A 12,637-nucleotide genomic window follows, 5' to 3' on the forward strand; every position below is an offset into this window, starting at 1 on the left:
GCCCCACCTGTCGTTTAGAAATCAATGGCCACTGCTATCCAATCACAGTCGTGTAGATCGACGGACTTTCTAAGCCAACGAAAGAAGAGGACACGGCGGGGTTGGAACCAGGTAAAGCACTGGTGGGTACATTCAGACCAGGTAAAGGGAATGACTCGCCCTCTCGCTTGGAATGTATTGGAAAGTACACGGGGAGACGACTCCTGCCCACACCTGCCTACTACTCCCAGCTATATAACGTTGTCAGGCCTTCCGCTTCTGGATTTGTTCCACACTCATGTTTCCGGCCCCTTTCCAGCTCCAGAACAAATTTCAGTTCTTGGGTCTGGCCTTTACCCAAGCCATCAAGCCCAGCCTCCGTCTTTCTCATCATACAGACTCCGCGTAATTCCTCCTCCACCTTCATAAACCACGCCCTTCACCCTTGCGGGGCGTCGGGACTAAATTGGGTCTACCTACCCTGGACGTGCTTCCTCCCTTCGCTCAAGGCTCCACCCACCCCACAGGGCGCTTGCCTCTGTTCCTCCAGGCTTCACCTCTCCTTTCTTTAGAGTCTTGCCAGTTCCTGGTTTTGTTTGTTTGTTGTTCGTTTGCTTTTTAATGTAGCCCTGACCGGTCTAGAAGTTGCTAAGTGAAGCGGCTGCCCTCGAACTCAGAGATCTGTCTGTTTCTGCTTCCCGAGAGCTGAGATTAAAGCACCGAGGGGTGCACGTGCTGCAGCATGAGGGTGAACAGAGGACAAGTTGTGAGGGTCAGGTCTCTCCTTCCACTGTGTGGTTCCCTGGGATCAAACTTGGGTGGCCCTTACCTGTGAATCATCTCCAGGCTCTGGACACTGCGACACTGCCGCCTGCTACGGGAATCATTTTAATCCCCTGTTCCATTCAAGATGTCCCAGGGCGCCGCCCACGGTCCCTCTCTCTCCCCAAGTTCCTCCCCAACCACAGAAACCAGGTCCTCTTAGGCTCCACCCCCTCATCCTTAAGTGTCTCATCCGGCCCAGGTAGTTCACCTGCCACTTCGGAGTGAGTCATGTGCGGTGGCAGTCTTTGCCCCAGCGGGTCACCTGCTTCCTCAGCGGGTCCCGCAGCGCCAGACAGCACAGTGGGATCCCAAAACAAAGGCGGTGGGCCCCCGGGGCCAGCACCCCCGGCTCAGTCTTCCGTCCAGGACTCTGTCGTCGTCCCCGAGCGCGAAGATATGCCGGAGTTTGTGGTGACGGCGCTGTTGGCACCCTCACGCCTCTCGCTGAAGTTGCTGCGAGCTTTAGTGATGAGCCTGGTGTATTTGGCTGCCTTGGTGGCCGCGGTCGTCTACAGCTGCATCGCGCTCACCAACGTACTGTGCCACCCCCGCAGGGGCTGTCGCGGCCGCCAGCGGTTGTCTGCGCCGGACTGCCTAAGAGACCCCACGCTGGGCCAGCACTGCTTTCTGACCCTTAGGGTGAGTGCCTCATGGAGGCAGGTTTCGTGGGGTGGATGCAGAATGAAGAAAGGGGGTTGAAACGTCGAATCCAAATCGATCTCGGGGCTCATCTAGGAAGGAAGCTCCCTTATCTTCCTCAGTTCTTACTTAGATTGGGCTCTCCTGCAGAGTTCCGGTCTGCGGCTTCACTATGTCTCTGCTGGTCGTGGAAACGGGCCCCTCATGCTGTTTCTGCATGGCTTCCCAGAGAACTGGTACGTCTGGGTCCCTGGGTTCTGGTGCTCCCTGGACTGGGTAGAGTTCTGACCACGGTTTACTTAGGAAATGGGAACCAACGGGGTTCAGTAGCCATAGGGGTGCAGAGCATATGAGTCCACATGGGGTGCAAAGGGATCTAGATGCTGGCCCAGGAGGGGCTGGTTATCCCTCTGAAGAGATTGAACAAGAGGGTTGCTGAAGGGGAGGTGGCCTTGGGCCTCTCTGCCTGGGATTCCCCCATTTCCTTTCTAAGAAGTCCAGAGCAGAAATGTGGGGTGGCTCAAGGTATCTGCCAGGTATAGGAGGTACATCCTGCAGGCGGCTGACTCAACTCCAAACTCCCTCACCGGGCAGGTTCTCCTGGCGCCACCAGCTTCGGGAGTTTCAGAGCTGTTTCCATGTGGTAGCTGTCGACCTACGTGGTTATGGCCCCTCTGACGCTCCAAAGGATGTGGATTGTTATACTATTGACCTGCTGTTGGCTGATATCAAGGATGTCATTCTAGGCCTGGGTATGAGTCAGTGCCCAACTCATACCTCTCCCCTCCCCTTGTCTCCTCATCTTTGCCCCTTTTGGGACCCACTCCCATAAGTCTGCCTCACCCCTACTACACATTACACCGTCGTGTCTGTGCCCTCCACTCCCTCAGGGTACTCCAAGTGCATCCTTGTGAGCCATGACTGGGGGGCTGTCCTTGCCTGGAATTTCTCCATCTACTTCCCGTCTCTAGTGGAGCGGATGGTTGTGGTTAGTGGACCTCCTATGTCGGTGTTCCAAGGTGCGTTGGGAGTGTTGGGATATGCCTCAATGCCAGGGTACGTATCTGGGACCTATCACCATGTCAGGGATCGAAATCAATGAGAGTACCCTTAGGAACAACCCACCTTTTTTCTTGAGCACTTCCAGGTTGGAGGTGAGTCTAACAAAATGCTTTATTTAGACTATGGCTGGAGTATATGGACATTTGTTTAGTATATTAGAGGGCCTGGATGTAATCTCCAACGTTTTGAAAGAGAGAGAAGAAGGGAGGGAAAGAGAGAGAGAGGAGGGAGAGAAGGCCCCAGTCAGGAGTGTTTCTGATTTTGCATTTTGTTTTATTTTACAGTATTTACGCATATGAAAAGATAACTTGTTGCTAGAGCCTAAATCTAAGCATGAAATTAATTCAATCTTCTTGTACACTTTCTACACATAAACTGAAAGTAATTAACACAATAATTTTAGCAATTTTGTAAATGAAGGAAGTTTGTGGAGCTGGCTATACTAACATACACCTATTACTGGCGGGGGCCGGGGCTGGAAAGAGAGCTCAGTAGTGAAGAGCACTTGCTGTTCAAAGAATCCAAGTGCACACCTTTAATCCCAGCACTCGGGAGGCAGAGGCAGGCAGATCTCTGTGAGTTCGAGGCCAGCCTGGTCTATGGAGCTAGTTCCAAGGGTATACAAAAATACCCAGTCTCAAAAAAACAAAAAAGAAAAAAATTGGGGGATGAGGGTGGTCAACCCCTGCCTGCCAGTTGCCTATGATAAACTTGCAGGTGTCACTTTACAAGGCTCTTGAGCTTACAAAAGTGCTATTAGCTTCATGTTCCAGCAGAGGGAAACTGAGGCAAAGGCAACGATATTGTCTCTTCAACCCCCTTCTCTCTTTTTTTCTGAGAAAGGAGTCACACTATGCTTAGCCGGCATGGAGCTTGCTATGAGCCAGACTGGTCTCAGACTCATAGAGAGACATTTGCCTCTGCCTCCTAAATGCTGGACTCAATGCCTGTGCCTCTACACCCAGCACTGATGTCTTTCTTTTGACAGCAGAGACACAGGCAACTCATCAACCATACCACAACAGAATCAGGTGCCCTCTCTGGCCACCTAATGTCTTTTGTCACTTGGCCTTTATTGGTTAGATGGTGTGGGGGGGAAGGGGAGGTAACAGAATCTAGCACATCAAGATTGCTAATCACATACTACTCTACACTGAACTACACCCCATACCTTACCTGAAATAGCACTGTAATCTTTACTGTGTTGGGTATCTGTCTCCTTCTACCCCTTTCTGCAGGAGCCTGGTATGCAGTAGGTGCTCAATAAATGTTTACTGGGTGAAGCAGGTGTCCAGGCCTAAGCAGGGGAAGCCTGCAGGTATCTCTGTGGGCACTCAGGAGCTGCAGAGGGAGGCACTCCATTCTTTTTTGTTTCTTGGTTTGTTTTTGCTTTTTCGAGGCAGGGTTTTCTGCATAGCCCTGACTGTCCTGGAACTTGTGCTGTAGACCAGGCTGGCCTTGAACTCAGAGATTCACCTGGTTTTGCCTCCTGAGTGCTGGGATTAAAGGTGTGCGTTACCACCACCTGTTCTTTTTTAATGAGTTATTTTTGTTATCTTTCTCTGTTTCTCTCTCTCTCTCTCTCTCTCTCTCTCTCTCTCTCTCTCGTGTGTGTGTGTGTGTGTGTGTGTGTGTGCCATGGAGGCCAGAAGAGGGCATTAGATTCCATGGAGCTACAGTTACAGGCCACCCAATATGAGTACTAGGAAATAAACTTAGGGCCTCTGGGAAAGCAGCAAGCACTTCTAAACACTGAGCCATGGCTCCAGCTTTGCCTGTTCTGCAGCTGTAAAGACAGCTTGGCAGGTCAGTACCTGGCCAGAGTGTTCGCAGTACCTGACTAGCATCTTCACAGACAGACCAGCAGTAGTGGTGCTCTAGACGCCTGTGTGCCTGAGCTGGGTGCGTAAGGATATAGGATCACAGGGCTATCTCAAGCCCAGACCTCACATCTTTTACATTCTTCCCAGAATACTCAACCCGTCACATTGGCCAGTTATTCCGATCAAACTACATGTTCCTGTTCCAGCTCCCCTGGCTGCCAGAGACGCTATTGTCTTTGTCCGACTTCCAGGTGCAGTGAGGGCTGAGGTCTAGGAATGGGGGATAGCAGATTGGGGTTGAGAAGGCCGGACACTGAAACCGGCACTCTACTGTGTACACCCAGATTCTAAAAGCCGTTTTCACCGACCGCAAGACGGGCATCCCGCGTCTCACCCCTTGTGAACTCGAAGCTTTCCTTTATCACTTCTCACAACCTGGAGGCCTCACTGGGCCCATCAACTACTATAGGAACGTGTTCAGGTAAGGCTACACCCAAGAGAGAAGCTCAGGAGAGTGCCACCCCCTCCCTTGAAAAACCGAGGGTAGCCATTTATCTTTCTAATTGTCTATCTTGGCCACAGGAACTTCCCCCTGGAGCCCCAAGAACTGTCCACGCCCACACTGCTGCTGTGGGGGGAGAAAGACCACACCTTACAGCAGGGGCTTGTGGGAGCCATTGGTAGTCGCTTTGTGCCAGGTCGGCTGGAAAGCCACATCCTGCCAGGCAGTGGACATTGGATTCCACAGAGCCATCCTCAGGAGATGCATCAGTACATGTGGGCCTTCTTGCAAGACCTGCTGGACTAGTAGCCCCTGCTCCCCAGCCCAACAGATATATGATACATGTGGGATTACATACTCACGTCCTTGTGTACCTGAGAGTCTGTTCAGTGTGTGCACAGAATGGACTCCCAGCTCACCCACAGCAAATGGCTCCTGCGTTGCACACAAAAAGCAACTATGGGTGTCCTGCCTCACACATAGCATAGGTGTTTGCATGTGTGAGAAACCACTTGGACTCTGGCAGCCAGGAATGCTTCTCCCTTATGGAGTTAGTTGATGGGACTCACCTTTCCAAAGTGTTCCTTCCTCAGTCGCTTCACAAACCACAAATTCTAACCCTTCTATCTGGTTTTCCACCTCCAGTCTGCAGCTTAGGGCTTATTCAAAGTGCATGCAATTTATTTCTTTTTGTTTTTGGAGACAGAATTTCTCTGTGTAGCCCTGGCTGTGCAGGAACTCACTTCGTAGAGCAGGTTGATCTTGAACTCAAACATTTACCTGCCTCTGCCTCTGGAGTGCTGGGATTAAAGGCATGCACCATCACCACTGGCTGTATCCAGTTTCTTCCTAACGTACAGGGATACTTCAATTTAAATGTTAATTAGCAAAAATGAAGTTTCATTTGCTATGAAAAATACAGTGTCTCTGGGAAGGTGACTTAGGGGGTAAGAGTATTTGTTGATCTTGTGGAGGATATGAGTTCAGTTCTTAGCAGTCATATGGGGTTTCACAACCATCTGTAAAGGCATGTCCTAGGGAGCTGATACCCTCTTCTGGCATCCCTGAGCCACAGACATGCACATGGTGCATACATACATTCAAGCCAAACACTCATACACATAAAAAAAATTCAATGAAGAAAAAAAAAATTTTCAGGACAGGGTTTCTCTGTGAAGCCTCCACTGTCCTAGAACTCACTCTGTAGACCAGGCTGGCCTCGAACTCACAGACACCCACCTGCCTCTGCCTCCTGAGCGCTGGGATTAAAGGCGTGCGCCACTGCTGCCCAGCAAGAAATACACCGTATTTTAAAAATACAGTGCCTTGGTCACAACAACTGTGTTTTAAGTGCCATATCACCTAAGCACAGAACGTTGTATCAGACTCTTTCAGTGATGCTATCACCGCTTTAAGAAAGATGTCCAGTAGATGAGGACACTTGCCACCAAGCCTGATGGTCTGACTTCAACTGAATGTTGAATGCATGTGGTTGTGCACTGGGCAGCTGGTGGAGACGCTTTGTGCTGGCCACCAAATCAACGTAATCACGGTTGGTGACAACAAGAAACCAGGGGAATGGGTAGGCCTCGAGACTGAGGAGGAGGGGAAGCCAGGTACAGTGGTTGGTTGCAGTTGTGTGGTGGTTAAGGGCTATGGCAAAGACTCTCAGGCCAAGGATGTCATGGAAGGATTTAAATGGAGGAAAAAATAAATACAACTTTTAGCTCATTTTCTCAAAAAATAAACAAATAAATAAGAACAACAAAGAGTAAGGTGCCTCCCTGCTGGCTTCTAATCACCTCACCAAGAATGAATCCTCGTAGGAGAACAGGTGAGTGCTCCCACTGCTTTCCAGCTAACCCAGGGCAGCTCCCAATGATCCCCTCACCATCATGACCAAATTCAAGGCAGGCTCTCTTCTCATCCTGTCTCAGATCCTCAGGGAAGTATCTCTGGGCTCTGTTAGAAAGCCTGGGATGCTAGACTTGGCACAAGAAGTCCCCAGCTCACTGCGTGGCCATCTGGGAGCACGTGATGGTGCTTGCCACTAGGCCTGATGACCTGATGACCTCAGTCCCCGAGGCTCACACGACGGAAGGTCAGACCTGACTCTCCCCGCCCCCCCCCCAGACACGCACACTATACTAAATATATATATTTCATCTGGGATCCATCTGGGATCTGAGGCCTCCAGCTCTTATTATCTTCTCTTCCAAACTGCCATTTTTTGTTATTCATAGCTGAGGCCAGTGTTGAGCTGGAGATTTTTTTTCCCCAAAGCCTCCTGAGTACTGGGGTTACAGGTGTATGCCCTCATATATGACTTGGCCAAAATTCTGCTGAGTGTCTATAGGCCTGTGGACCCAGCCCCCAAATGATGGGGTTACAAATGGAGGGTGAAGGTCAGGCATGGTGGGTGGTGCAAGCCTATAATCTCAGTACAGTGGAGGCTGTGGAAAATGATCATAGGTTCGAGGCCAACCCGAGCTTCAGAGTGAGCCTGAAACCAGCTTAGGCTACAGAACAAAACCCAGTCTTAGAAAAATAAAATAATTATAGACCAAGTGTGGAGGTGGGCCACCGGCTCCAGGGTGGTCATAATAATCATAATATTATTTCTATTACTTAATCTTTTATAATTAATTAATTAGCTGACTATTTATTTAGAGACAGGGTCTCACTGTATAACCTAGAATTTGCTATGTAGACCAGGCTGATTGGGAACTCACAGAAATCAGTTGCTCCTGGCTCACTAGTACTTGGATTAAAGGCGTATAGTACCATGTCTAGCTGTTTATTATGTTGTTGTTGTTTTTAATTTTTATTTATTTATTTTGAGACAGGATCTCGCCGTATAGCCCTAGCTGGCCTCAAACCCACAGAGATCTACCTGTTACTGCCTCCTAAGGACTGGAATCAAAGGCGTGTGCCCCACTCTCTCTTTTTTAAAATTGCATTTTATTTCTTTATTTCATGTGCATTTGTGTGTGTGTGTGTGCGCGCGCGCGCCTGCGTGTACATGGGATGTCAGAGGACATCTTGCAGGAGTTGGTTATTTCTGTCCGCTAGGTGGGTCCTGGGACCAGAATGCAGATCATCAGGCTTGGTGATCAGGCATCTTTGCCCACCCAACCATCCTACCTGCCTGCCTTCTTGTTTTTAAAATTACATTTATTTATTGTGTGTGTGGTGCTAGAGCTACAATGCTTGTTGAGGAAGTCAGAAGTCAGCTTGCAAAAGTTCCTCCTCTTCTACTGTGTGGGTCCCAGGGATTAAGTCAGGACATCAGGCTGCAGCCAGCACCTTTACCAGATGTGCTATCCTGCGGGCCCCCACTGCCCTGGCTTTTGCTCATCCTCTGGAAACAATATCACCTGTAGTATGAGGGCTTGGGAAACCTGAAAAAATGCTTTCTATTTTGGAAATGAGCCTGCCTAAGCAGAGCCCCCTGTACGACCATCATTCTCAGAGACATGCTTATACCGACTCCCGCCACTGTTGTCAGTTCCGGGCATAGATCGTGAGTCATAGAATGGACCATCATGGAATTCTGGAGTTCGCAGATGGGGAGAGATTAAGAGGCTATGTCAGTGAGTGACAGAATTCAGATAAGGCCTCCCTGAGGAGCCACACGAGGAGGCAGGCCCTGATGAACTTTTCCCAGGAATGGGAAACAGTTCCTAGGAAGGTCTGAGGAGGGAATGAGCTCTGGACATTGGAATAACAGGCTAGTCACTCCCAGACCATCAGGGGCTGCAAGCTGACTGATCGTCAAAGAAAGCCGAGCGATGTCCCCCCCCCCCCCCCCCGCAGGGGAGGTACATGGCTTGCATTTTGAAGAGCTGCCTGTGGCGGCTGGACAGTTCATGCAAGAATGAACAGGGGGAACAGGAAAGGACTTTTTCAGACTGCAGAGCCGGGGGACCCTTAGGGCCCGGCCTACACACACTATAGAGTGGAACCAAGGCCTGCCTCCCTGCAGGTCAGGAGGAGGGGCTCTCAGAGCCTAGAGTGGAGGTCTGGGACAAGAAAATCTGTAAGCTGGATGAGAATCGACACCAAGGTGGTGGGTCCACTGATGGTTGCCAGGGTGACAGGAGAAGGGTTGGTGGTTGACCAGAACGAGGTAGCGGTTGTCTGGGTGACTAGAGAGGCCCAGGCAAAGGCTGACCAGAGGCCTTGGACAGTTGCTGGGACGGTTGCCAGGGTAACCAGAAGGCTCTGCCTTCAGTCAGTCCATCCTAGTCAGTCTCCCCTACCCCCACCCCACCCCATCCCACCCCGTGTGCAATTGTAGAGAGGGAGTGGGAGCCTGGCAGAGTAAAATCTTCTAAGGGACCATATTCATTGGTCAGAGTCCCCAGCCTGAATCAATCAATCAAGGAGCCAATTTCTTCTGACCTGGGGACCTAGCATAAACATCGCTTTGAGCGGGAGTGGAGGGCTGGGTTCCAAACCAGGTTCTCTAAGCCCTTGCCTTCATCCATCCATCCACCCACTCACTCGTCCATTCATTCATTCATCTGTTCATTAGTTCATGCCTCTCTGGTCGAACACTGTCAGTCAGAGGAGACAAAGCTAGACAGGGGCAGAGACGTGGCAAGAATGCGATCTGGCCCCGTGTAGTAAGGAATGGGGCAGGGGCAGTGACCTGGTAGGAGGAAGCGAAGGAAGATTGCCTGGAAGGGGCCAGTTTAAGAGTGAACATGTGCTGCTCCACTTTAAGTAAGCCCCTCACCTTCGCTGATTTATCGTTTCTTCCATTCTTCAGGCCAGTGTGGGCTAAAATGACACAGGGTTATAAGAAACTTCAAACTACCAGCAAGGAAGAAGATTGAACAAATTTGTGCGTGGAACTTTATTTGGGGGCGAGTAAGGGGGTCAGATAGAGTGGAGGCAGAGAAGAGAGGGTAAGGCAGGCTGAACTGAGATGACCGTGGTTAAGTCTAGGCAAAGGGAGACAGATGTACAGGGAAGGCACTGAGGCATGTCTAATCTAAGAGAGGTGGATTCTTGGGACAGGGTTCTAGAAACATCTTATGGGTTCAAGGACAGAGATAGCCTTAGCATGCACAGGGGGATGATGAGGAGGTGAAATACTGGAGCTGGGACATCTTTCCAGAGCAAAGAGGGCCCCGGTATCTAGGGAGAGAGAAAGAATCAGGCTAGTGTGCACGTTCCCCCACCCCAGCTATGGAAGCAAGACAAAGGTGTCAAAAGAAGCCTGGTATAGACTGCGGTTTCAAAAGATGCTGAGTGATGGAGGGTGAGGACCAAGTATGCAGACTCCTGGAGGTCCCAGAGAGCTGTTTTCCCCCATATTGAGAAGGAGGAAAGCTGGACAGAGCTGGGTACCCTGAGGGAGGCTTAAGCGGGGGGGGGGGGGGGGGGGGGAGGGTGGCCAGAGGCCTTGGAACCTTCCTGTACTGAGTGGGTAGGCAGAGGATGGGGAAACATTGGGAGCCTCTGATGAGGCATGGGAAAGAAAATACATCTTCAGAGCCTAGAAACAGGCATTTATGTACACGGGCCAGCTATAGTGATCTAAATTGGGAAGGGCCCAAGAACTAATGTCTTTCTCTCTTCCAAAATCATCTCTGTCAGTGCCTCCCTTTGTCCAAGCCTACAGAAAAGGTAAAACAGACAAGGGAAGGAATGAGATGGGCAGGTCTGGGAGTTGAGAGATGAGCATTGGCTGTTGTTAAGGAGGAGGGAGTAATTTATTCTCTAGCCTTTTCCTGTGTATTTTATTTTTATTGTGTGTGTATGTGCGCGCACGTGCATATGGATGTATTCATGGCGTTAATACGAAGGTCAGAGGACAGCTTTGGGTTCTCTCTGTCCACCTTTATGTGAGCTCTGGGGATTGAATCCGTGAAGTCAGGCTTGTGCAGGAAGCGTCTTTGCTTGCTGAGCCACCATCTTGCCAGTTCTTCACTTTTCAATTTTGCCATCTATCTATCTATCTATCTATCTATCTATCCATCCATCTATCTATCTTGCTCCTTACGTCAGGATCTCTCTATGTAGCTTGTTCAGAGCACTCTTGAATTTTCTCTGTAGCTTAACCTGGCCTCAAACTCTCAGCCTCCACTTCCCAAACTCAGGGATCACAAGCATGCACACCATGCCCAGCTCCTCTAGGCTTTTTGAAGAATAAATATTCATTTCATTTTTGTTTATGTGTATGTTCGTGTCCATTTATGTGCACCTCATATGTGCAGACTTTTAAGAATTGTATCCTTTCTCTGAGTTTGAGTATAACGTGGTGTGCAGAGCGAGTTCCAGGACAGCCAGGGACACATAGAAAAATTCTGTCTCAAAAAACAAACAGCCGGGTGGTGGCGCACGCCTTTAATCCCAGCACTCAGAAGGCAGAGGCAGGCAGACCTCTGTGAGTTTGAGGCCAGCCTGGTCTACAAGAGCTAGTTCCAGAACAGGCTCCAAAACTACAGAGAAACCCTGTCTCAAAAAACAAACAAACAAACAAACAAAACCCCCCCACAAAAACCAAACATACAAACAAACAAAAAAAAACAACAAACAAAGCAAAAAATTGTATCCTTTAGTGTCTGGAGAGATGACTCAGTGGTTAAGAGCATGCATTACTCTTTTAGAGTACCTGAGTTTGATTCCCATACCCATGTCAAAAAACCACACCTTCTAATGATGTCACTCCCTTTGGGGGCCACTTTCTTTCAAACCACCACAGGGAGTGGGCTAGTCCTGAGGATGTACTCATTACTAGTCCCGCCTTCTGATTGGTTCAATTGACAGTTCATTAGGACTGAGGCGGGGTACCTAGTGACAGAGCCTTTGCCAAGTCTATGTGCGGCCTTCAATTCTAGCTCCAGCAGCCGACTAAATAAAAATTATTTTACCTCCTGAGCGCCAGGTTGTGTGGTAGTCAGTGGAGCTTCAGCACTGAGCAAGGCCAGGAACCCACAGAGCCCACAGTCTCATGGAGGAGCCAAGCAGGATCATGTAGAAGATGGGGCCTCTGATGGAGAAGGCTGTGGCAGCAGGAGCATGGGGGTCCCCCAAGAGAAAAGAAGATGGAATTTTTTATAATGATCTACTCAGCCTCTCACTAACATTCTCCAGTGGTTTCCATTATACTCGGCATAGAATCTCAGCGGCTTTGACCTCTTGGAACTCAGCCTTCTCGTTCCCTTGCTATCTCTACCCCAGAGCCCCTGCCTCCTTCTTCGACCAGAAATGCCTATTTACCGCTCCCTCTGCCTGGGATATCCTTCCCCAGGCTGCTGGCCTCCCCAGTTCACTTGGTCTTTAATTCTCCCTCTTCAGCAAGCCCTCTTCATGCCATCTCTCCTTTCCTTGTGCCACATTTAACCGTCATATCTCAATAGGGTTTTGTTTGGTTGTTTTCTTTTCCCCTCTCGGTAGTAAGGACTGAACTTCAGGCCCCACAAACGCCAGGCAAATCTGCTACTGAGCTATATGCTACACCTTTTAATTTTGAAACAGGGTCTTATTAAAGTGTCCAAATTAGCCTTCCCAGTGCTGGGATTTCAGGTATGCATCACTATGGCTGGCTCCAATAGTTTTTAATGTCTTATTCATTTATTTATTTTTGGTTTTTTGAGACAGGGTTTCTCTGTGTAGCCCTGGCTGTCCTGGAACTCACTCTGTGGACCAGACTGACATGGAACTCACCAAGACCTGCCTACCTCTGCTTTCTGAGCACTGGGATTAAAGACGTGTACCACACCACCCAGCTTATTTATTTATTTATTTTTAATTATTGAATTTTTTATGTGTGTGTTTTGCCTTCCTGTCTGTA

General features: G+C 49.5%; 1 protein-coding gene across 3 annotated transcripts; it reads left to right on the forward strand.

The window, feature by feature from the left end:
- On the forward strand, positions 1-5,563 carry Ephx3 (epoxide hydrolase 3). Of its 3 annotated transcripts, XM_041630496.1 has the most exons (8): positions 1-111; positions 1,171-1,443; positions 1,594-1,679; positions 2,038-2,195; positions 2,334-2,462; positions 4,476-4,579; positions 4,673-4,809; positions 4,911-5,563. In XM_041630496.1, the coding sequence occupies exons 1-8, from the start codon at positions 25-27 to the stop codon at positions 5,134-5,136; spliced, it is 1,200 nt and encodes a 399-aa protein (XP_041486430.1). In that variant the 5' UTR covers positions 1-24; the 3' UTR covers positions 5,137-5,563. The 3 variants fall into 3 exon arrangements, with proteins under 3 accessions (XP_041486430.1, XP_041486428.1, XP_041486429.1); XM_041630494.1 differs by lacking the exon at positions 1-111 and having other exon boundaries at positions 1,033-1,464; XM_041630495.1 differs by lacking the exon at positions 1-111 and having other exon boundaries at positions 1,033-1,443.
- Positions 5,564-12,637: the final 7,074 nt, after the last annotated feature.

This window comes from Microtus oregoni, unplaced genomic scaffold (genome assembly GCF_018167655.1).
Source record: "Microtus oregoni isolate MIOR12 unplaced genomic scaffold, Mior012 000034F_ref0000314, whole genome shotgun sequence".
NCBI lineage: Eukaryota > Metazoa > Chordata > Mammalia > Rodentia > Cricetidae > Microtus > Microtus oregoni.